This window comes from Pteropus medius, unplaced genomic scaffold (assembly GCF_902729225.1).
Source record: "Pteropus medius unplaced genomic scaffold, Ma_sr-lr_union100, whole genome shotgun sequence".
NCBI lineage: Eukaryota > Metazoa > Chordata > Mammalia > Chiroptera > Pteropodidae > Pteropus > Pteropus medius.
In genome coordinates this window covers 7,625,041-7,651,195 of record NW_024354503.1, presented here as the reverse complement: position 1 = coordinate 7,651,195, position 26,155 = coordinate 7,625,041, and the positions used below count along the sequence as shown (strand labels likewise).

The following is a 26,155-nucleotide window of genomic DNA, read 5'->3' as shown; positions in this document are numbered from 1 at the left end:
TGTGTGTTCACCACCCATAGTTAGATTTCTTTCTGTCACCACATATTTGACCCATGTTACCCCATTTTCCTCCCCGCTCCCCCCAACCTCTGGTAACTAATAGTGGATTGTCCATGTCCATGAGTTTCTGTTTGTTTGTTCTGTTTGTTTGTTGCTTTTAGATTTATATCCCTCATTTAAATGATATCATGTGGTTTTCAACTTTTTCTCTCTGGCGTATTTCGCTTAGCATGATTATCTCAAGGTCCATCTACACTGTCACAAACGGCTATATTTCATCTCTTCTTATGGCTGAGTAATATTCCATTATTTACATGTACCACAACTTCTTTAGACAATCATCTACCGTAGGACACTTCAGTTACTTCCATGTCCTGGCAACCATGAATAATGTTGATATGAACATTGGTGAACAAATATCTTTTCTGATATCGGTTTTCAAATCTTTGTAAATACCCAGTAGAGGGTTTGCTGGATCATATGGTAGATCAATTCTTAGTTTTTTGAGGAACTTCCATACTGTTTTCCATAGTGGTCGTAACAATTTGCAGTCCCACCAGCAGTGTATGAGGGTTCCTTTTTCTCTGCATCCTCTCCAACACTTGTTATTACTTGTCCTATTGATAACAGCTATTCTAACAGGTATGAGATGGTATCTCATTGTGGTTTTGATTTGCATTTCCCTAATAGCTAGTGATGTTGAGCATCTTTTCACATGTTTGTTGGCCATTTGCATGTATGTCTTCTTGGGAGAAGTGTCTGTTCAGATCCTCTGCCCATTTTTTAATTGGATTGTTTGTTTTTTTGTAGTTATTGAGTTGTATGAGTTCTTTATATATTTTGGATATTAGGCCCTTATCGGAGGCGATGTTTGCAAATATTTTCTCCCATTCGGATGGTTCTCTCTTTACCTTGTTCTTTTGTACAGAAATCTTTTAGTTTGATGTAGTCTCATTCATTTATTTTTGCTTTTACTTCCTTTGTCTTTGAGGTCAATTTCATAAAATCTTCTTTAAGTCTAAGGTTCTTAAGTTTAGTTTCTATGGTTTCTTCTATGCCTTTTATTGACTTAGGTCTTATATTCAGGTTCTTAATCCATTTTGAGTTAATTTTGGAGTGCGGTGATAGACAACGGTCTAGTTTCATTCTTTTGCAGGTGGCTTTCCAGTTTTCCCAGCACCATTTATTGAAGATCACATCAGCCTTATTAAAAGTAAGCACACTATCTTCATGTGTGTCACATTTTCATTTGGAGGCCATCATACGACTTATGAAGGCAGGATGCATATTTATATTTAGAGTATCTACAAAGAAGATATTGAGGGCAAACAAATTAAGAACATACTAGAGTATAGCTTCAAGCAACATGGACTACAATTTTAATGCTCTGAAAGTATAACAAAATTGTAATTTCAAAATTGATTGTATTTTAATTGAGACTAGGATAAATTATTTTAAAAGACTGTAGTTATTGTTGAAATGCCTAGAAAAATAACAATGACCATAACAATGCTATTACTGAGAAGTAGAAGCTGAATCTATGTAGTGATCAACTGTGTTCCAGATAATTGTGCCTACAATAACTAGTGCAGTTGAAATGAATGTGCAAAAAAGGAGTTGGATACTTTCCGTCCAATTGAGAAATGGAGGGTGGGAAAAGAAGTTACATCAGGATTTAGAATTTATAATCCTTCTAATATATAATCTAATATAATCACCAGATGCAGACAGCCTTCTAGTTTGTGTATGAATTTGATATGAAGAGACACTTCGCACAACATACACAAATGTAACCCAAAGTAATACTTCTTTTTTAAAAGAAACTTACTACTCAATATATAAAAAAATTAACGTTACTACTCAATATTCAAAGAAATGCATAATAAGATAACATTGTCATCGATCACATGGTTGAAAATCTTTAAAAATGAAAAAATCATTTTTCTGGTAAAGTGTGTACTCTCTGCTAGTGAGAATGTAAATTGGAATATAAAATCTTATATGGAGAAAAATTGGTATCAACAGCCCTAAAACTTTTTATTTTGTTTGGTCCAGTAATTTTATTTCTAAAAGTTGATGGTAGGAAAATAATCAAAAATCTACTCTAAGATTGATGTGCAAAAATATCCCTCATAGCATTATTTAGAATGGTAAACTATTAGAAACAACCTAGATTTTTAATTTTAAGAAATAGTTAAACTATGGTTATATTATTCATTTTAGCGGATGTGTCAATGATTACTTATGTTTTAGAAGATATTCACTACCAAAATTCCTTAAGAGGTTGTGCCAGTTATTCCCCCTTAGCTCTGTGCTAAGTGGGCTGCACTCAGCGTAGTGATCTGGCACTAAGCCCTCTGTCCTATCTCAGGCTGTTGCCTACTCATGTCCCTCGAGTACCCTACAGTGACTCAGATTTGCATCTCTCCTCAGAATGTTATGCTTCAAAATCTGCTTCCGACACCAAATCTCTCAGCTGTCTTCTTCTTCTTCACGCACCTCAGGAGGGAGCAAGGTAGCAAATATCTCAGCCCTGAATCTGAAAGTTATTGGAACCTAGAAACCCAGTCAAGGAGGTGGGGTATGTCATTTGGAATCCAAGCAGTATTTGGCTATTGCAGAGCCAGACATATAATAGGGATCGCTTCTTGGGAAATCTGTCTGCTTGGTGCAGAACCCCCACCAAGGAGATAAGGAACAAAACTGGGTCCAGAAGAATTCAAAGCAGCGCTTGGAGCTCTGTTGATCTTAATAATCTATCTCTGTTATTTGTAATAATCTATCAATATGTTGAAAACAAAGAATTAGAAACCACCTGACTTACAAAAAGATTTGTTATCCAGTCATTAGAAGTATTCACTTTTTCAACATTATACTATTTCTAAGTGTCCCTTTATTTTCTATGTAAGAAATTTGTATACAGTGAGGTCATGGACCATGGATAGATCCTTGATATATGAAAGCATATCTTTCTTTGTAAAGTGAGAGGAAGGTAGTTATGGATGGAGCAGTAGGAAAAAAAATGGCTTGATGCTTTTATCAGAGATGTTTCCTTTCAGAGATAAATTTTGGAAAGAGTGCACCTGAAAATTTTTGTCGGCATTATCTGAGCATGTAACTACTATTGTTTTCAACCTCTGAAGTTGCTATGATCACATTTTTCTGAAGATAGAATAAATATTGGGAATTTAATTAATCCTTCTATCTAAATTCAGACAAACAAAAGTAGAGCTAAATATGGAAAAAAAAAATCAAACCATTCTTTAGGCTTTGGGGCAAGTCACCAACTTCTTATTACAAATTACAAAGGAAGTATTTTTGCAATTACCCCCACACCAAAGAGCTTCATTTGCAACAAAAGCCAGATTTTCAAACTGTTGCTCCTCCAAATGTAATAGCACAAACCACTATTTAATAATAAATTCAAGATGCTTCAAAGAGAAATACAATCAAAGAGAAACATGCTTGCAGAACTTTGATAGTAAAAGAGAAACAGTGAAGCTGATTAAATCTGGCTTAAAAATCTGCATCAATAAGCAGGTATGACAAAAACCTCCTATTGCTAAATTGCTGTTGTTCTTTCAGTGATAATGATTTAATAGCAGCAAGAAGCACCAGGTAATTATGTGAATACTGATATTATAAAAATATTCTTTACAGTATTGCTGGATTAGTTCTTTAATTATAACCTTCTAGTTTTTAATCAGTAAAAACTTTTAAAATTTTGAAAATATAAATTTGGATATTTGATCGATTTTGCATAAGATTAAGGAAATCACAACCGCATACACAAAAGAGCTTTATGTTTTCTTTCTCTTAAAGCTTCAAAGGAAAGCATGAGAGAAGCATTTTCCACAGGAAAATGTAGCTTACAGTCACATAGCTTCCAGCTACTCAGTGCTAAATTAATACATGAAAGAAATATTTTTTTCAGGACCATTTAAATAGAAGGATGAGAATGCCTTACAGAGATGTTGAAAATGGAAAGAAGCCATGCTAAGAAAGATTATCCATTTTAAAGGCTCAGAAAGAAACTGAAAATGGCTGTGGGAAAGTAAGAAGAATAATTCATACAGATCTTGAACTTGGTCTTTTGGGAGAACAGATATATTCTGCCCTGTGCTTACAACATCTAATCCCCATCACCTCCACAAGAAAGCCTGTAATGAAAGCCGATTACCTCACAACGCACGGCAAGAAAGAATGATCCGTCTACTTTCCGTTGCTTACTGAGTTACAAGGGGTTACCATGGTTCAGGCAGCCTCATTACGAGCAATGCTAAACATGCAGAATGTGAATGGAGATTACATAAAGGCATCAGGGCACGGTGCTGTAGGAAATCCAATGGTTCCTTGTTTTATAGCAACAAAACAGTCTGCCTAAATGGTGAGTACAGCAAGAGAGAGAAGACATAATTAGGTTGTATTTATGTAAAATTTCATAAACTACCTGAAACAATTAAAAAATAGCATATGACACTTAAGCAAAAAAAAAGGGGGGGTCATTTTAGAGAGCAAATAAAAAGAAATCTCACAATATTGTCTCTAATCTTATCACTTAGTTAAAGTATTCCATTATTTCTCAAGCCACATACTGCAAGAAATAAACCATTGTTGTTTTGATAACTTTCACTTTTGTTTTGTTTTGTGATTTTATTTACTTTTATTATTTATTTATTTGTTTGTTTGTTTATTTATTTATTTATTCATTTATTTTAGGTGAGGTGACCCTTGGTTGACCTCACAGATTGCAAGGATCTTGTCAGTTTACAATCCCTTATATTTTTTACGCTTACAGCACCTGGTCTTCCTAGGTGGTCTCCCATCCAAGTACTAACCAGGCCCAACCCTGCTTACTTCTGAGATCAAATGGGATCAGGCTTGTTCAAGGTAGCATGTTTCGTTTAGACCTTGTTTTGTGATTTTAACTTGAAATTTTCTTTGAATTAACTTTTTCACATTTTATTTATTTTTTAATATTTTATTGCATATTATCTCTCTATGCATTTTTGTATATGTATATATACATATGTGCATATATGCTAGTTTTTTTCCTAAACTATATGACAGTTAGTTGCAATCATTATGCCTTTTACCCTTAAATACTTCAGTGTGCATTCCAAGAATAATGACATTTTCTTACATAACCACACACAATTATCAAATTCAGGAGGTTTTACATTAATGCAGTATTAAACAATATACAGCTTTTTTTCAATATTCATCAATTACCCCAATAATGTTCTTTAGGAAAATTTTTGTCCCAATCCAGGGCTTACATTGCATTTACTTGTCAGTTCTCTTAATCTCCTTTAATCTGAAATAATTCCTTAATCTTTCTTTTTTTTTTTTTTCATGACATTAACCTGTCTTAAGATTATTGGCTATTTGTTTTATGGAACATCCCTCAATTTATCTGATGATTCCTTAAGTGTATGTTCATTTTACACATTTTAGTATATCATTAGCGCATCACGACTGGAAGCTGTTATTTCTTAGTGATATTAACTATAAAAACTTGGTTACGGTGGCATCTGTCAGATTTCTCTACTCTTGTTACTATTTTAATTTTTATAATTAATTTGTAATCTCTAGGGAGATACTTTGAGATACTGCAATATACTGTTCTTCATCAAACTTTCTCCCAATAGTTTTAGCATCCATTGATGATATTTGCTTGAAATAATTATTATGTGATAGTTGAAAAATAATTTCAGTATCTTTTGAAAAAAATTACATTATTAAAAACTAAAGAAGATATTTGGATTTTGTCATTTCTTATTTTTATGTCTTTAGAAGTATGGAGAGATAGATACCTGTTCAATTTGATCAAGCATCCATTGACTTCTTAAAACACAGAGATATTTCTTTCCCACTCACATTTTCTTTGAGTGAAAAGTCTTTCTTCTCATGAGCATACTTTACTGTGTGCATAAGTCCATGTGTGTGTAGCAGTTATTATTATTTATTGCTTCCTAAGAAGGTTCTGCCGCATAATATATAAGATACATTGGTGTGGTTTTTCCAACACAATTCTTAATTTTTTCATGCAATTGCAGAATTTTTCCCCTTGTAAGCAAAAGGACTGGTGGATGGATGTCTAAGGGATGCATTTCTTTGAATATCAGGTGCTCAGAGGGCCCAAAACCATTAAAGAAATTTGAAAACCATTCCATCAACTGAAGTAATCAGATATATAGGAACTAAACTTGTGTCGTGCACAAAACTGATGCACAATAGACCATGTTAAATAAATAATTAACTGAGCCCCATTAAGTATATATTGAGTTGTTAAAATAAAAGATAAGAGAAAGCTTTTTAGCAACATATTGAAAGTAATGATGCATTTACTATGTAAAAATAAAAATTGAAAAAAATTATCTTATATTTGAAAAATCACATTTTACCTACTCTGAAGTAGAAAAAGAGATAAACTCTTTCTTGCATAATCCCTAAATTATGTCTTGGTCAGGGGGAAAAAAAAAAGAAGCCAAAATAATAAACAGAAGTTTCAATTTAATAGAAGCCAGTGTTGGTTGTGTCGTTTTCAACTCGAAAACAATCGTGTGAGTTTTCTCATAAGGAGGCATGCAGCATCAGATGAGTGTTGATTCTAAGTTCTCGGAACAGGACAAAGAGGCAAAGAGGCTGTTGTATTTACTGAATAAACATGTTTTGAAATATTGACAGAAAACCTTAGAAAAAATTCATTATCTAACTCAATTGTGAAACACATAACTAAAATTATTTTGGTAGAAGAGTTTATTATCTGCCGTTCTGTGAGCATAATGAATTATGCATCTATGCAGAAAGTGCAGAAAACTGCAAACTTGACTAATATAATGGAAATAGTACTGAACTTGAAGTCAGAGACTTGGGTTTGAGTTTCAACTTCTTTACTTAATTATGTATATCCCTTGAGAAGATTATTTAATCTTTCTGAGTCAACTCTGCCCGTAAATAATGTGGTAGATAGGCTAAAATGTTTTTGAAATAGTAAAGTACTAAAGGAATTATTATTTTGAAATCCCATGTAGGAAATTCATGCAAATGCTATACAGTTTTATTCGATAATTTCAATTTCCTTAATGGACAATTTATGGATATTAAAATAGATTGAATAGATAATGACCCTAAGAATTGATGTTCGCTAGATAGGCCTAAAGTGTTTTAGGTTGAATTTAGTGTTAAATGACATCTGTCTAGTAGTTCATCATACTGCCATTCCATGAATTCACAGAATAAGCTCAAAAGGCACAACAATAATTTGAGCTCCGTAAATGCAAGGATATTTTTTCTTGTATCCCCAGTGCCTAAAAGAACATCTAGCATGTGGGTGGAATTCATTAAATATTTGATAAAAGAATAAATTTCATAAATACTTGATGAAAAAGAATAAAATTTATAAGTTCTACACCAGGACTAGGAGTCATCTTATTGTTAGAATCTGGAAAGAATTTCAACTGACAACTGCATGGGAAGAACAATTACTGATTTCTCCATAACATACAATCGAGCAATGCAAATCTACTGACTTTAAAGAAGAGAAACCTTTGTCCACTGTTTTCTTCTAGTTCATAAGCACAAGGCATTTACCAACCAGAAATCAAGGCATATACCTTTCAGAATACAGAGACCTGTGTATTGGTTTCCCTCATCTTCAAAAGGTCTATCTATTTCTACAAAAAATTAGACTAATACTCCCAGAAAATAAGTAGGCAAAAAATAGGTAGAATTCTAGGAGATATAGTCCTCATAAATAAAATTATATGTACATATGGAGGGAGAATGAACCCAAATATTACCACATGTGGAAAATTATGAGTTTTTTCATAATTCTGAAGTATTTGCATCTCAGGCAACCAATCAGTAGAGACAAAATAAGATATCAACTCATGTCAAGCCAAGCCCTATTCACTATATGTCTGGCATATATTTAAATTAGCCTGGGAGCAAAACAACAATTCATAATCTAATTTTAGATCTAAGAATATATTGATTAAAATTCAGTGTTGCACTGTTTGCAACTTACTCTAAAATAGCCTATCAGAGATACTGTATTGCATATGTGCAAGTTAGAGCACACGATCTTAAAAATAGATTTTCAGTGGTGGAAAGAATAGCTTGTAGACTGACATGATGAATGTTGAAAATGGACTCTCAGAGGTGAAATTAAAGAGATGCAAAATGTGTAGATTAGCTAAAGGGCATGGATAGACAGATAAATGGATAGATAGAGACACAGATCAATAGATTGACAGGTAGACAGATAATAGACAGACAGACAGACATAGACATATACACTTTTTTTAAAAAAATACATTCATTCTTCCTAACATGCAAAATAGAAGAGTCCATAAAGGGGACTTACTTATAGGGTTGATGCTTTAGACTAAATCTCTACTGCCTCAGGCTCCAGAGGTGAACTTCTGAGGGCTTGGAGCAGATCCTGTCCAGCCATATTGAAACCTATGCTCAGCAAAGGAAAAAAAAAAAAAAAAGTGTGCCCTTTGATATACTTACCAAAATGTCTTCCCATATTTTGAACCAAATGGAGAAAATTAATAAAATATCATCAAAAATGCAGCCACATATAAAGCTCTGCATTACCCAGTGTGTTGCCCCATGGGATCGATGTCATTGTTCAACTTCATAAACTGTTACGGCAGGACAATAACAACCAGCTACATGGAAACAACTTTTCTTGTTGCACAATGATGCAGGAACATAAAACAAACAAACAGCAGTTTGTCTTTATTTAAAATTCTGACATTTTGTTCATGATAAACTATTTTTCATTTATTTTTATTTTTTAAAATATAATTTCTCTTGATTACTATGTTTTTTGGTGCCCCCTCCTCAAATTTTCCACCAGAGGCTTCATTGCCCTGATTTTGAGCATATGAGATTTTTCCAAGGCTGAAATGTCTGCATCTAGAATGTCGGTATTTTAACTCCAACAAACCTTTCATTCAAGATAGTGCTCGAAGCACCTCAATGGATGATAAATTGTATATTCTAGAGACTATAAAATAAACAGTGTAAAATATTTGTTTCATTTTTATTTTTTGTGACTTTATTATCTTACTAATAAATAGTTAATATATTTCTCTATGTGTGGTATAATTTAGCTTAAACCTACTTTGATTTTAATTTGACACCCAAGAATTTCTGGAGGGTTACCCTACCTGCCAAAAAAAAGCCAAGAGTAAATTGATTTAGGTCAGTCAGTTCACAACACTCAAGGAGAAACAAATGGGATCAATAGTAAAGTATATTTAATTTTATTTACCTACATTTTTGTAGCACTTATAATGTGCCGGACATTATTTTACACGCTTTACTAAAATTGACTCACAACTCTCTAGGTAAAATATTAGTATCTTTGTTTCACAGATGAGAAATTTCTCTTCCTCTTGGTAAAATCTAGAACTAGGTTTAACTCATTTGAACTATATGACAAAAAAAAGTCCACCATGGATATTATACAAAACTAACACAGCAAAAAGAAAGAAAACACTGAGTCTTCAGACCCAGAGGGGGCTATATGTCTAAAATAATTCATCATAAATTAATTAACTAATTAACTAATTAACTAATTAATTAATTTAGAAACCTTGTTAAAAATCCTTAATTGAATGTAAAAACGAGAACTCGTAACTACAAATGATTAGGAAAAATGAGACAGGAAATCAATAAGATTTATCTACTATAATAATTTTTTGGAGAGGGAAGAAAGTTTTAGCATTAAGTTAAATGTAAATCCTCTGAAATTCTTCCTTAAAAATTCTTCTATTCCACTCTTGGTTCAAATCCACTTAAAACTCAATTGCAGCACTGATTGGCATAAAAAAATTTGGTTCAGAAAAATGTTTCAGAAGACTGGCATTTTATTCTGCCCATTCTCAGAGTTTGTGATATGAATTCTAAGAATGGTATAGTTTCTGGATTGAGATTCTCTTAGCCTGATAACCTGTTTTTATCCCAGCTTTATTAAGATATAACTGACATATAACATTGTCTAAGTTTAAGATGTACATGTTGATTTCATATACTTATATATTGTAATAGGATTACCACCTTAACATTAGCTAGCACTTCTATCATTTCACATAATTACCACTTCTTTTTTGTGTGGTTAGTAAATAATTTTTAATTATCCATTTATGTGTGTGTCTTCCATTTTGTTTCATGTTTCAATTACCTTTGTACCCCATAACAGCACAGGTCCTGTACATAATAGACATTAAGATAATGTTTGATGAATCAATATATGAATCCATTCTTCTCTTTTCCAAAAAATAATTGAATGTGTGAGTAACTTAAATAAGCACTTCATGGCTTCTAAAAAAGGAGGCCCCAATTTAATACTTATTATTATTATTTTCAACTGAGGAAGAATAGCATCTTAAATGTACTCTTATTGAAAAGATCCTGTTTTGCTTCTAAAGCATAAAAATTCCAAAGAGAATATTTTGGTTCTTTCTAGTGTAGTAAACATGTCTATTAAAATATAATAATGTATAGATGCATAGATGGCATTTTAAAATGCATAGATGGCATTTTAAATTTTTTAAATGATTTTAATTTTCAAAGAATTTTAATATGTATATGTTCTAAATTTAATGCTTCCAGCTCTTCTCAAATAAAAGATTATAAGAAACAACATATATTTCAGCTAAAGATTCCAGCTAGATTTTAAGAGAAAAGGTGATTAATGAATTTTCAGGTGAATAGAAACTATCTCAGGCTGCTGCTATGGTTCTTTGACATTACATGGCAACAATATGTAGGCTTAACAGGAAAGAAGACAAATGAACTCTAGAGCAAAATGCTCCATGTAACTCTAATCATTGTTCCAAGCAAAATTCAATTGCTGTCTGAGTGATCTGAGAATAAATGCTTTTAAAACATGTGCATAAAAAAGGATTTTGGAAGTGTCCAACAGGCACCTTAATATTGATCACCAAAATAAGAAAGTCTACCTGACAAACTAATCAGTTCTTTTTCTGTATTGTGATAGTCATTTCCATTTATGTAAATGACAAAGCAATCATTTTGATAACTTCATCATTCTTCTCAAATATTGAGGACTTAAGTAGATATCTTTGTAATATTGTTGTCAATATTTCTGACACTTTTGTGACGTGTGTCATGGTCCTCCACTAATTAGTTCTCTGGAAATAAAGTCCATTGTAATTAAGGTAATCCTGTTAAATTTATTTTAATTGTTAAATACGTTTTAATTATGTGTGATGTGGTTCAAAGGTGATCAGTGTTCCCAATGAGATGTATACACATACACACACACACATCACACTAATAAGTGTCCTAGAATGAGCTCCACAATGTCTTGCCTCTTGGTGTGTTTTGTTCACTGCTGTAACCCCAGCATCTCAAACAATGCTTGGAACATTAAAGCAACCCCATAAATATATGTGGAGAGAATTGTGCCATACATAATACAATGGTTATAGCTTTATCTGTGTATAAAATGAATGTTCCCCAGAGCAGCACTGAAAACTGTGAGGTTGCTTTTCTTAACTTCATCTTCATTTTCTGTACTCTTACTTGTCCCTGTCAAATCCACTTTGTTCCCTTTGGGCATCTAATAATGTTAAAAATAGTATTAATATTTATAACTTTTACATAATGCTTACAATGTCTAGAAACTGAGCTGTGTATTTTATATTTTCGTTTAATTCTCACAACAATCTAACAAATCAAGTGATATTATAACTCTCATTTATGAAGCAAATTGGTTTACATAGAGGTAAGTACCTTGACTGCACTCAAAATGAGTGGAGGTGCTGGGATCACATCTCAAATGCCTCTAACAAGAAGCCCTGACCTCATCACCATACCGTACCACTCCCTAATGACCCCTTAACTCACTAAGCCCTCCTCATTACCATATCGTGAAAGGACATGCTACCCTTCTTTTATGTCTCAAAATCCCCACCTCACTTTTCAGAAGCAAATCCTTTCCTGATATTTCAAAAATAGTGCACAGAATGGGCTATTTCTCTCCACTGCCATCACCTCAGCCTGCCTACAATCCCCCTTCAACTGAACTACTTCAAACCTTCCCAATGTCTCCATGCTTTTATTATGAATCATTCTCTATAGAAGAGTCAAAATAATCAGCTTTCAAAGCTGGATCTCTATGTCTCCTCACAGAAAGTGAATATGTAATATTTAATACATAAAAAATGTATTTAAAAAGTAGAGAAAACATCTATAGAGCCGCTGACTGCATTAATAAAACTTTATCAACATATTTACATCCCCTATTTCTCACCCCTCTGTTAACTTTCTCATTCACTACCCTCTAACACTCCTATATTTGATATTTATTTTAGCAACATAATTCTTTTTGGTCTATTATATATATCTCTAAGAAACATATTCTATTTCTGCATTTTTAAAATTTGATATAAGTGATATTACTTTGTATTTATCCTTTAGCAACTTGTTTTTCACTCATTATTATGCTCGTGACATTTATTCATGTTAATTTTCACTTCAGTATATTACACATTCTAAATAGTTTATTTATCCATTTTCCTGTTGATGTATACTTCAGTAGTTTACAGATTTGCTATTGTTATTACAAATAATGCTGCCACAAGTATCTCTATACATGATTCTTATTGTATACTTTTGAGAGCTTATTCTTAGGTATAGTCCTAACACTGAAGTTGTTAAGTAATAGAGAATTTCATCTTCAACTTTACATTGTAGAAATGACCCAATGTAGTTATTTGCAGTGATTTGGGTTTTTGGGAAGACATAGTAGCTCCAATGGTTAGAGGAAAGTGAAAACTATAGCCTTCTGCCCCCACAACTTTATTTGATGATATTAACAGTGAAAGCAAGTCTCAAAGATTTTATTTAGCAAGCAAGTCCAGAAACAGTCATATTATCTATACTGTTGGCCCAGTGAAGTTCCATCTTCCTCCTTTTGGCATAAAGCTCATCATATAAAAGAGTCACTCAAGGCAGATGTGACAATGTTCTAGAGACAGGATTCAGCTCCCCTTGGTGATTCAGGATTCAGGTGGCATCCTAGAACTAGGCACCAATAAGAGGGCTGCTGAATTCACTAAGCAGATTCTTCTACTGCATAAATGCAAGACGGGAGATGCCTGTTTAGTTTAGCCAAACCATTCGTAATATGTGGGTACTAGTATTGTAAATGGAAAAAAAAAAAATTCATTTGAATGGCTATTTCCTAGTATATATACAGGTATGTTTTGCCCCTAAATATCTCTACCCATTTAAACCAGTGGCTCTTATTAAGGATTCTTTCCTATTTCCTTCGTTTTTAGTCCCCGTTCTTCCTATTAATGTGTGGCTGAATGTTGAATCAAAACTGGTTTCAAAGCAGCAATTTTTAAAATGTAAACAAGATGCATTTTATGAATTTGCCAAAGCACTATCAATAAACAGAGGTAAATCAAGACAAGTTTTACTGTGGACATAATAACGTTTATTATATAATTGAACATAATATGAAATAAACCACAACAAATAATTGTCACATGCTCTGAAAAATTCTCTTGATACTGATAATGTATTTAAATGTTACTAGAACTCTAAGATCATTTATTTCTATTTTAAGGTAAAAGTAAATTGAATACAAAAAGTTAGCATTAAAATGTTAAACTGTAGTAATGTGAGAAGGACCCTAAATGTTCACTGCCCTAAGTCCCCAGAAGATGCAAGACTTTGATCCACAATGATTATATGACCAAACTTGTTCACTTCCGGTGTTGAGATACATTGTCTGAGTTAGCTCTGGCCATCTTTGGTTTCCAACAATTTTCCTTATTTGATACAAATGTGTTTTCTTAAAACTTGTATCCATTAAGTATAAGAATATATAAATATATAATGTAATCATTTGACAGTATCAACTTTAAATAAAATTGCTGGTAGGATGATTTTTAAATATTGTGATTGTTTTATAACAGTGAATTTTTGCTTCGTTTTAGCCTTCTTATATCTAAAACATACTAATTTATTTCTTAAACCTAAAATTTTTTTTAAATGTTTACCTAAAACTATTAATGGTTTCTTCGAGATAATATTTTTATTTTGTAATATTCATGTTCTCAGCCCTCTGGAAATCAAGATAATTTGGTTTCATTATGCTATCTCATGTAATTTTTTACATGAAGTCAAATCAGTCACAAGTATAATGAGTTCCACTCTCCTACTGATTATCCTAAGGCTGCTGATTGTATGTCTTCTCCAGTAAACCAGCGTCCTGGGGTGTACAATCATCTCTTTCCCTAAATCTCTCAGACTCCTCCTCTTCTTTTCTACTTTAATTCTCTCACTTAGCCTGGAAGTAAACAACAGCTTGAGAGAAGCTGGTCAGAGGAAAACAATCATGGGAGAAGCCTAAAAACAACCCCATGGAATGAAAGCTTATTTTTATCCTAAGAATATTGTGACAAAAAAAAAAAAAAAAAATACTTTCTTGAATCCTGGTATACTTCTTCGAGAAACAGTCAAACTTTTTAAATTCATTTCAATGCATATTTACCAAGTGTCAGGCACTGCACCGGGACCTACTCCTTGTGCTAGTACTACAGTTACAATAAGTGCAACTGTGACAATCTTTCTTAAAAGTAAGCAGTACTAATGAGCACTCCTGTTCACTCGAAGAGTGAAGACAGAGAGGTAACACAATTCCCATGATGTTTCAGACTCAGCGGCAGCCCTAAGGGGACCTTGGTGTTTCGCAAGAGGAGATAAGGCATGTAAATAGTGTTAACCTCAGTTTATACATGAGATTTAAACAGTTTGAACCTAAGTTTACACATAAGGTTTTAACAAGAGTTAATTAAAAGACTGAAAATTATCTTATTAAGAATAAGTCATACTAGGAAGAAGTTCTTTGCTTTATTGTAAAAATGACAATTTCAACAAGAGTATAAATTAGTTATATAATTATATCAATTGGAAGATAAAAAATTTATATCTGAACATTATTCCAGTAATGAGAAGTTTAAATACATTCATAAAAATTTAGAATATTAAAAATATCTATATTTGGCATCATAAAAAAGAAAGCAAAAAAAAGGAATTCTGATCCCTCTCAGTGCCTTTACTCTGTCTCTTACTGTCTCTCTCAATGTCCCTCTCACTCTCTACCTCTGAGAGGAGACCACACTCTGTGAAGTGTTACCCTTTTCTAATAAACTTTCCTTTTGACTCAAAAAAAAAAAAAAAGAAAGAAAGAAAGGAATTCTGCTTGCCCACTCAGTAACTCATAAAGATGTAACAATTCCCACAGCTGATCAGAAACAGAGCTATGTTACATGTTCCATGAACACAAATTGTGAAATACTATAGATGGTGCTTCATGTAATACTGTTTGAGGCAATCTACATAGGAATTATGATCAAGACTCGTAATTGCACAAATTTGAAATACCTTACATTTCTCATTGCAAATGACACTGTTGTCATAACTCACAAAGAAGTAATTGTAGTATTTTATAAATTTCTTACTGTCTAGAATTGCAAATTGTTTAGCTAATCCATATAAACTTTTTGGTTGCAAATCTTCAATGTCATAGGTCTGGGTCAGGATATATTCCAGTTTCCAGTTGGATTCTCCCTTTAGATTAGCATCTGTCAGGTTCAAATAATACTGCAACATATCCTATAGTTAAAAATAGTAATAAACCCTAGTTCATTTTTTGGCATATAATACTGCACAACAAGAAGAGTTCTTATTGGGATTTATGTAATATAAATTAAAGTTGTAGTCATTTAAAAAAGTGAGAATTGGTTTTAAAGAAAAAGAGTCCTGGTAGAAAATCCATGAAAAAACATAATAGAAAATCTAAACTACACAGAGAGATGTACAAAATAAAAAGCTTTCAATTCGCACAACTCAGAACTAATCACTGCGAATAGTTTTGCACACATCAGTGGTATGCTGGAGGTGGCTCTTACCAGCTCACAAAAGCCGGTTGTCATATCTTCAGGAATCTTGTGAGTTAGTTGATACTATTTTGGCAGCCTTAATAGGTCATGATGGGAGTATTTATATCACGAAAATTGGCAAACACTACAAATCAAAGTGCTTTTTTCCCCCAGTGAACAGGTTGTTAAACATTTACCAGCACTCCGATGTACATGTGTTGTTCTAGACTTTATGTACAAAACAAATATAAATATTTAGAATATATACAGCTATTTACTGTTTGTTTTTTGGGTTTTTTTTGGCTTTTTTAAAACAATAAAGTCATACTATGCAAACTGTTTTGCACTTTTAAAAATTATTTAGTGTTCTATCAGAGACATTGCTCTAAGTCAGTTCTTATATATACATATACATACATGTACATACACACACACGTGTGTGTCTGAGGTTCAGATCCAAAAATAGGCAACAAAAAAATTGTAAAAGAATTTCTTTGACTAGTTTATCAGTCGATTCTTTTACTTCCTCATTTAATCTAATGTCCACAGATTAAACCACATTTCTCTAGCCCTACCTCCTGTGCAAAAATATGCGCTAAGGAATAACAGAGCTAACTCCAATTCAATTTATCTAGGGGAAAAAATGCAGTTAGATCAAGAGACTTTAATTCAGAAATTCTTTTCAGATTATACTTGTTAAAAGGAGCTTTACCAATAAGCTAAATGCCCAACCTTTTGATACTAAATTGATCTAAAGCAGTCATATACAAGCTCTACAGAGCTTTCATTGCAAAGATAAATGTTCGATTCAGCTTATTTTCTTTACAAATTTTTTGCCAACATTTATTCATTTATTGAGCACTTACTATGAGCCAAACATCTTTCTAAGTTCTTTACATGTATTTGTTTGTGTAATCCTCACAGCAACTCAGTGAAGTCAGTGATATTTTAATCCCTGTTTTGCAGAGGAATAGACTGAGACAGAGAAGTTAAGCAATACAGTTCGTGAGAGAGTATGGATTCAGAACCTACACTCTTCTTCACAGCATGTTCTGAAGAAGAGTATTTAATAACAAATATGGCTTAATGAAAAGTTCCAACATGTATACAAGACTACAGATAAGACACTATCCAATGAAACCGTCATCTAAATAAATGTACAGTTTTCAGAAGAGAAGTTTTAGAGAGAAAGAGTTTCAATGGCTGACCTCATAAACCCACACTTAGAAAATACTGACATTCCAAATATAAAAAAGAAGAAAGACCTCATAAGATTTTAACATAAAATACAACTCGCATAGCTGCACTGAAAAGATTCAATTAAACTAATGAAAACTACAAAGACATCCATAAGTATGGGGTCAATTCTGAAATTATTCCAGTCTACGGCCATGCCACTCTGAACGTGCCCAATCTCGTCTGATCTCGGAAGCTAAGCAGGGTCGGGCCTGGTTAGTACTTGGATGGGAGACCACCTAGGAAGACCAAGTGCTGTAGGCGTGAAAAAAAAAATTGTTCCAACTTACCAATAATTTATAATCATGAGGATCATACTGAAATAGTCTGATACCAGGATTGTTGGTCTGTTTTTGTAAAGCATTCTTCACTGGGGTAACAGCAGGAGCCACAAACAAAGAATTTATTGGACTTCCTGGACAAAACATGTGCACATAAACATATTTTTTTAGACGCTGAGCTGAGCTATATTAAAATTATGAACAAGTTTCAGATTAAGAGATTAATAGACCTAACAGCTAAATGATATACGATCCTTGATGGATCCTGACTTGAAACAACTGCAAAGAGACACTTTTGAGAAAATAGGGGAATTTTTGTTAAGAATTGGTATTAAATGATACCAAAGAATTATTGTTATGTTTAGGTAAGTTAATGGTATTATGATTATGTAAGTTACCTATATATTTTAGCAACGCACACTGAAGCAAGTAAGGCTGAAACTAATCCGATGTTTGAGATTCACTCTCAAATAGTTCAGAAAAAAAGACTAAAAAGTAGATAGGTAAAGCAAATGTGACAAAATCTTGATAGATGTTAAATATAAGTGATGGTATGTGGGGGGTTGTTTTATAATTATCTTTGCTTTCTTACATTTGAAATTTTTCATAATAAAAAAATCAAGTTATTACAAGTACACACACAAAAGCAAAAACCTAGTTTGTTCTGTAACTCTACTTGAGAAAATACTCCAATTATTACATTTTTACATAATAAAAATTTGATTAAAGTGTCATCATGCTTTATATATATCATAGAACTGAATTTCTTTCTGAGTAAAAAAGCTATCAAATGCTCATTTTAGATAAAAGAGGTAAAGCAATACTGTTCTCTTATTATTGAAAAATATATATACATATATTGATTCTTCTCCTGGCTGACTGCTATAAAATCAGAACTCTCATTTTGTTAACTCTCAGTTTTCTGCCCTCATGCAGAAGTAATTTTTAAACAGATAATCATTTTTTGTTTGATGTTAGAGTTTCTTCTATTTTTTTTCTTTTAATGATGAGAAGATGACAATGTCAATAGCACTTAAAAGAGCTTAATGTGTTTTCTTTTAAATCAATGGTAAATTATGCCTTATTCTTTAACTTCAGAGAAGTAAGACAAATTATATCAAAAGAAACTTAAGTCTAGCAGGTAAATATAAAACAGTAATATTTCTCTAAACTTGATGACAGTGGCCCTGTGGAGCTAACAGGAAGAAACCCAACTTCAGGCCTAAATATGATTTGGCCACTCACCATACAATTATGAAAGATAATTAAGTAAAAGCTGGTGTTGGCAGGTTGATTGAATGAAACATTTAATTTACTAAATCAGTAAAAATTACTGGAGATTCTCTGCTTTGCTCTAGCATCTTGGATTGGAGAGATACAAACAAAATATCGTTATTACCTGTTTTATCTGAAAGAACCATAATGCTATCTCTGTGAGTGTGTCCATAAAATTGTCCTGCGATGACAGTGCTGTATTTCCTAAAAATATCTACCAGCCTCTCATTATAGTATTCTCTCAAGGCTGTAGTGCTCATTGAATAGGGCAGATACCCCATTGGAATATGAGCTATGATGTACACCTGGGGAAAGAAACACAAGGACTAATGAAAATCTTCTTGCACATTTGTCATAACTAAATGACATTTACTCAAGATAAAAAGTATATTAATTAAATTTAGAAAGCAAATATACTATCTTATTTATTACCAAAAAAATATGAAATTAGGAAACAATTTCACTAATTTGCTCTTGTCTCATTTAAATTACACTGTTGATGATATAAGGTAACTCTGACACCAGCCACAATTTGTTTTTATATCAGTCTTATCTTATATGAACTGATGTCAATTAATCCTCAAAACATTAAAAACAAAACAAAATAAACAGAGAGAAAACATAAGGTGTTTCATGTGAAAATATCTTCAAATTTTAATACATTTATGAATACCTGAACCCCTTCAAATTTAATAAATACACAAGTTTAGCCCTCTGTTTATCCCCTGATGATTTTGGTCTATGAAATCTACCTTCTCCTTATTTTGCTGAGAGATATTCAATGTATTTTCCAGCCATTCAAACTGATTTGCTGGGTCAGTCTTATTCAGGGTCACAACATCTGGGCCGTAGTACAAGTTTGTGTTTAGACTGATGATCCTAAGGTTCAGATTAGTTGAAACTTTCTGTGTATAAAAGCCACCTACAAAAACAAATATGAAACATATTCTAGAAAAACACACACAGAGATATGCAGTCACTGTGAAAGCAAATTCTTAATTAAGGTTTATAAACCAGTCAGGATGGTTATATTTATTTCTTATTGTTTAGTCTGTACGTACACAAGTTGTCATTAGATGAGTCAGTTTTAACAAACATTTATTGCAAACCTCACCATGTGCCAACTCCAAAACTGGCACTTCCATATACAGAGGTAACAACATGGTATCCAATATTCAGATGAAAAAAATAATTAAATATATTGGCACTAGGCTACAAGATACTAATTCTGGAAAAGAAAGATTAATGCATCTACTCCTACTTTTGTATGACTGGGGAGTTAATAAGTACACGAATTTAGCCCTCAGAGAATAATTGTAAAATACAAAATCCAAAGAAGGAAACACACATGAATCATGCCAGGAACAACTGAAGAAATGGCAGACAAACCAGAGCTGCTACAGTCTCTGTCGGGATGTGGCTTAAAGACATAACTCCACTCACCAATGAACCAGTAGTGACGGAACACCCAGGAGTCTACTGTCAGCGCTGGCCACTGAGATCTTGGCCTCGCTTCATTTACCCTGGGCCCACTCACCCTCCATGCCTCTCCTCAGCATGACTTATGGCCTCCAGAAAATCTGGGTACATAGGCATTCCAGAATTGGTACATCCAAGCAAACATTAAAGATCTAAGTCTAAACGACATGAATAAAAATAGAGGCAAAAAAAGGAATGAGTAAATCTTTCACTTACCTTTCCTTAAAGTATGAATAGCTTCTTCATCTAGCCATGGTTTCCAGAGGTTTGCTACTGCATTGTACACCTTGCTGGTGACTGTAGGCAGTTGATCCTGGCCACAAATAACATCATTCACCATTGAAACTCTAAAGATATGTAGGTTAATTAATTTAAACATTACTTGAGTTCTTACTGCTGTGTAAAGCATCTGGAAATGCAAGGATGAATATTAGATAGACTTAATCTTCAAGGAATTTATAAATTAGTTGGGGAGACAGGGACAAAATATAACCAATCACCTGTAAGACAACGTGCTAGGTGCTACTGCAGAGGTTCTAAGAGTATAGAAGCAAGAACAATCAAGTCTGGTCCAAAGAGTCAGTGGACCGAAGAGAGAATTTGAACCAGGCCTTGAATAATGATTCATCAAGTTCTTTATTAAATACAATTTCTTTTTGAAACCTTTCCAGTTCACCTTACCAGATGCAATTTTTCCCTCTCTTAAATACACAAATCATTTTTTCATTACATGTCACTTGTCTCTTTTCCCCCTATGTTATGGTGAATTGACTATTTCTCTTATCCCTCTACTATAATATGGGGAATCTAAAAAACAAAACAAATGAACAAAACAAAACAGAAATAGACTCATAGGTATAGAGAACAAATTGATGGCTGCCAGAAGGAAAGAAGGTGGAAAGAGAGAGAAAGGTGAAAGGGAACAAGAGGTACAAATTTCTGGTTATAAAATCAGTAAGTCACAGGGATATAAAGTATAGCATAGGAAATACAGTCAATAGTACAATAACCTTGTACAGTGTCAGATGGTTACTAGACTTACCATGGTGACCATTTTGTTAGGTATATAAATGTCACACCTGAGAGTAATATAACATTGTACATTAACTACATATTTTTCGAAAGGCATCAAGCAAAAACAACAGCCAATACAAACATAGTGCCATATACAGAAAAGAGAACTTGTTTTAGTGTGGCTCAGGTACAGGATGGATGTGGGAGTGTGCTCATTAAAGAGACACTGAAGGAAGATTTGGGCCTGACCATGCAGGGCCTAGTTTAACTTGTGAAAGGAATGGAGAAAATTTTATGACTTCAGAATTAAACCAAGTCCTCCGAAATGTTAACACTAATATAAAGCTTCTTAACTTCTAGAATGAAAATTTATAACCACAAGCTTTTGATCTGAAGAAGTTTTTTATATCAGCCTAAATTATATCAATGTTATTTTTTAATACTATACTAGATATATAAAACATTATTTTTATTATCATAAAGTATCTTTTATCATCCTATTTTATCATATGACATAAAGTATCTTTATGGTGACAAAAGACTTGGGAAGAAGAAAACAAAACTTTAAGAAAATAGATACTGAATAAAAACACAGAAATTATTTGTAAAATTGGATCACTTCTATTTTTTTTGTTTTAAAAAGTTATATTAAAATACTGAAGCCATTTTTTTTCACTTTCCTCATTTTCATCCATGTATTAGTGATAGATACCTATTTCTTAAAGGAGTTTCCCTGTTAGCATTAATTAAAATGCTTAGTTATTTTTCAAGATGATACCCAAGTCACATTAGTTTCTAATACATATGCCTAATACATGATGAAAGTATAAATACATTCTGGGCAAGTAATAACCAAATGATTTGTTTTAACTGGAACTAATTATCTAAAGTATATTTCCAGTCTGTTAGAGATCAGTCATCTGTCTGAAGATTACACAATGGTTTAGGCCAATCTAGATTCTGATTAAAAATTGGTCATTATCATCATCATCATCATCATCATCAAAAAATGTAAGTCTTAGCCATTTGTTTACTTTGGGATAGATGCCAAGATATTGCTTAGTTATGTAGAATCTTAAAATTATATAAAAATCAGTCTAGACTTTTCTATTTTAAATATGAGAACTAGATAAGTTAAATGCTTAGTCCAGGAACAACTGGTCAGTCCCAGAGCTGGTCTAAATCCCAGGTCTTTGCACCATCACTCTTACATCCAATTATCTATTGCATCATACTATCATCTCAGTCCTTTTAAGCTGTGACATGACCACTGGCGAGAAATGAGGTATACAGTGTAATGAGAGATGACCCGCCCATAAGTTTCGTGGCACCTACCTTACCAGTTCAGGAGTAAACGAGGACCCTAGCCCAGACTGCTTTCTTGGGCAGCAACTGGAAAAAATCCGTGGACTACCCACACTAATATCAACTTCTGATGGAATGGGTGGAGGCATACATCTGTATATGCATGTTTATGTAGCTATGGTTATACACGTTTATGGAGTTTTAATGAAAATAATACTTGTCATATTTATTTGTTATTGACATTCACCAGAATTTGATCTCAGATATCAGTCTTTAGTAAAATTTGTTGTGAGGCTTTCTTGTTACATTTGATAGTCCTGAAATATAACACGTGGGGTGGAAGGATGGCAGTAGAATAACAGAAAGATTTTCAGACATAAAGTCATAGGCAAGAAAGAGAAAAAAATTAACCATTTAAGTTATACAGGCTGCACAATTTACCTTAGCTGTACATAATAATAGGATATTGTTTAGAAGGTGGATAGTAGCTATATCTTTGAATTATTATTAAGATATGACTTCCTAAAAAGAAGACGGAGATAAAAGTAAAATGAAATAAATCCTCAAAGGAGTTAGGAGTTATGTCACAGCTTAACACTATAATAACCACCATTCCACTTAATGAGGGCTTATTATGTGCCAGGTAGGAAGTTATGCCTTTTCATATAGTATCACTAATTCTTACAAACTTTGCAAGGTAGGTATTATTGCTCCTATTTACAAATGAGTGGATCAGGGACATTAAGTGAATTATCCAAATTGTTCGTCCTTTTAGAAGTAGGGCAGGATAAAGATTTAAATTCTAGTGAATGTGACTATAAACCCCACACTTCTACCACACCAGTCTGCCCGTTACCTAAAGCATATAAAAACAATGTATGTAACCTCTAGCTCCTCAAGATTGTTCATCCCTCAGCCTCTCTACTGTGTGGTCTAATATCTCAGTGGTAACAAAAGTTGACCACTACTTGAGAGACCAATTCACAAAGACTCACATATTGTTTATCTCAAGACTGGAGGCCAGTGCCAAGAAGTCACTTAAAATTTAAGCTCATCCTAGAGTATAACTTTTCAAGATCACTGTATTTAAGTTAGATTAACCATTATAATCAAGATTTTCATAAAGCATCCTTTTGACAGGAGCTAGAAAAGATTTTCTAAGCAAAAAGAAAAATGCAGCTAAAGAGATCCACTAAAGTAAACATCATGTTTGGAGATACTGATTATGTTAGTCTGGCAAGAACAAGGGGTGTGAGAAAGAATGTTGATGTAATTGAACACAAAAGATCCAGGATGTGGGCTCTGTCTCTAAGTGGTTGTGGGCACTTAAATGAGCAATTTAACATTTCCAGGCCTCAGTTTTCTCATCTATAAAATGAAAAATAGATCTAGATCAGAGTCAGCAAATTTTTTTCTATAAAGGGCCAAATAGCAAATAGTATAGGCTTATGAAAGATATGATCTCTGTCACAGGTATTCTATTCTGCTAATGCAGTGCAAAAGCCACAGGCAATACAGAAAGAATAGCCATGGCTGTGTCCCAATAAAACTTTATTTACAAAAAAAAAAAAAACTGATAAGCTAAATTTGGACTACAAGCTATAGCTTGCCAATCCCTGGACTATAACAATAATCTCTGAGATCTCTTGCATCTGTATAAATCTAAGATTCTATGCTATTATAACAAGACCCTGTAACCAGGCTGCTATCCAGCTGTTATGCACAGGCTTCTTAATTTACAGCCACTCTGATAAGCTGAAGCCCAGACTATATTAGGCATTAAATATTCCAAACATAGTCTCTGCCTTGAATCGCATCTTAATTGGATAAACTGGACTTGAATGTGGACCTCCCTCTTTAGGTCTTATGATAGTTTGCTATGTTTTTAAAGTTTTTAATTACAGTTTACCTTAGTGTATAGAGAGCTTTGTATGCTTCATTGAAATTCTGAAAAACTTTAACATTTGTCAACATTAACTTTCCTTGCTAACCTTATCATAGATATGCAAATAAATGACAAAATTATTCAAAAGAAAGGAGAAATTAAAGATTACAAAGGAAAACAAAAAGTAATAGTTCACAAACTAGGTAAAGTGCTTCTGAAAACCCACTATGGACGTATTATTTAATGAATTGTCACTTTAAAGTCACCTTGCCATCCTCACTGGTTAGCATTAAGAGCACACTCTGCCTCCATGAGCCCCACTCCCATGTCCCATCATCAGCTAGTTATTGTCATAGTTTTAACACTATTGATGGGAAAATTCCTTTTAGCACTTCTGGAAGTTGAGGTCAAACTTACCTGTGGCCAATAGTCGTGATTACCTAGTGCAGGGAAAACCTGGAGATTTGGAAAGAGACTCCGGATGGTGGTTGTCATATTAGCAATCACATTTATGACGATGTCTGTTGAGAGTTCATGCACTGGAACATGAGGTGGGCTGTCCCTGAAAAGGACACAGAACCACAGAGAATAAAATTAGTTTCTATAAAAAGTTGCTAGACTTACGTGTGATGTCTTGCTGTACTATCATTGCAGATCTCCACCAAAAAAAAAAAAAAAACAGATGATAGTAAAAAACAGATGATAGTTTAAAAAGTTGATTAACTACTCTTCATTTATCTTTCTCCTACAGAGAATCCTATTAAAAATTTTGTGTAATTACAAAAGGTAAGCTAGAAATCTCAGCCAATTTCACTGCATGACTGAAGATTTATGGGAGGTAAAAAATTTTAGTGATTAAGCAGAGATTCTAGAGCCATAATTGCCTGAACTCAAATCCCAGCTTTGCCACTTAACTAGCTGGGTGCCCTTGGGCAAGTTAGTTAGATGCTCAGTGCCTTCGTTTACTCAACTCTGTAAAATGGGAATAATAATAACAATAATAATAATAATAATAATAATAATAATAATAAAAACATACATTATAGAGATTAAATGAGTCACAATATATAAATTAATTAAAATAGTGCCATAGGCATTATTGCAGGTACAGGAAGTATGGGCCTCTTTACTCTGTCGTGATGGAAGGAATTAATTATGCCACCAGGAGATGATGTTTACAAAATTGCTATCATAGGTTAACTCTCATTGTTGCCATTTGTTTTCAATTATTTAATCAAGACATTTATCACATTAGTAAATACCTCAAAACGCTGATACAAATGTGGTGTTTATGGATTCACATCTTGGTTAACATCGATATATTTCTAAAGCTTATATTCTAAAACAAAACAGACAAAATTTTTCTTACCTTTAATAATGTTGATTAATTTGACCTAGTATTTTTTAAACCCAAATAATTCTTAAGACATAATTAATCTTATGGAATTCAACATTCTAGTGAAGCTTAAGACACTGTAGATAAATATTGAATAACTAAAGGTCTTTATAAAATCACTTACCCTGTCCATATCATGAAAGATGCTTCTTGTCCTGAATTTTTAATAAAATCAAATGCTGACAAAATAAGATAATATGGAGAATCACACATAACATCTCCAAAAGGGCCCGGATTGGAGGCATTTGTGCCTTTGGATGAAGCACACACTTTTGTGTGGTCATCTGTGATGTGGTAAGTAGGGTCTAAGTGTAAGTCAGTCACGTGCCAAAACTGTCCT

The 26,155-nt window shown here is 33.0% G+C and overlaps 1 protein-coding gene and 2 pseudogenes across 6 annotated transcripts in view; 1 reads left to right on the top strand and 2 right to left on the bottom strand.

The window, feature by feature from the left end:
* Positions 1-928: 928 nt before the first annotated feature.
* Positions 929-26,155, bottom strand: part of SMPDL3A (sphingomyelin phosphodiesterase acid like 3A) — a 30,559-nt gene continuing 5,332 nt past the window's right edge. For 2 of the 6 annotated variants that reach the window (XM_039854225.1, XM_039854227.1), the window contains exons 2-8: positions 25,940-26,153; positions 24,837-24,981; positions 20,432-20,624; positions 19,489-19,658; positions 18,861-19,041; positions 17,471-17,595; positions 15,228-15,678 (exon numbers count right to left, since the gene is read on the bottom strand). In XM_039854225.1, coding sequence (XP_039710159.1) covers positions 15,361-15,678; positions 17,471-17,595; positions 18,861-19,041; positions 19,489-19,658; positions 20,432-20,624; positions 24,837-24,981; positions 25,940-26,153 — 1,346 coding nt within the window. In that variant the 3' untranslated portion in view covers positions 15,228-15,360. Of the gene's footprint in view, positions 1,305-4,180; positions 4,381-8,371; positions 8,470-15,227; positions 15,679-17,470; positions 17,596-18,860; positions 19,042-19,488; positions 19,659-20,431; positions 20,625-24,836; positions 24,982-25,939; positions 26,154-26,155 lie in introns of those variants that run through there. The other 4 variants (XR_005651060.1, XR_005651059.1, XM_039854228.1 and 1 more) reach the window with 4 other exon arrangements.
* Positions 4,791-4,908, bottom strand: LOC120596447 (uncharacterized; annotated as a pseudogene).
* Positions 17,326-17,444, top strand: LOC120596480 (uncharacterized; annotated as a pseudogene).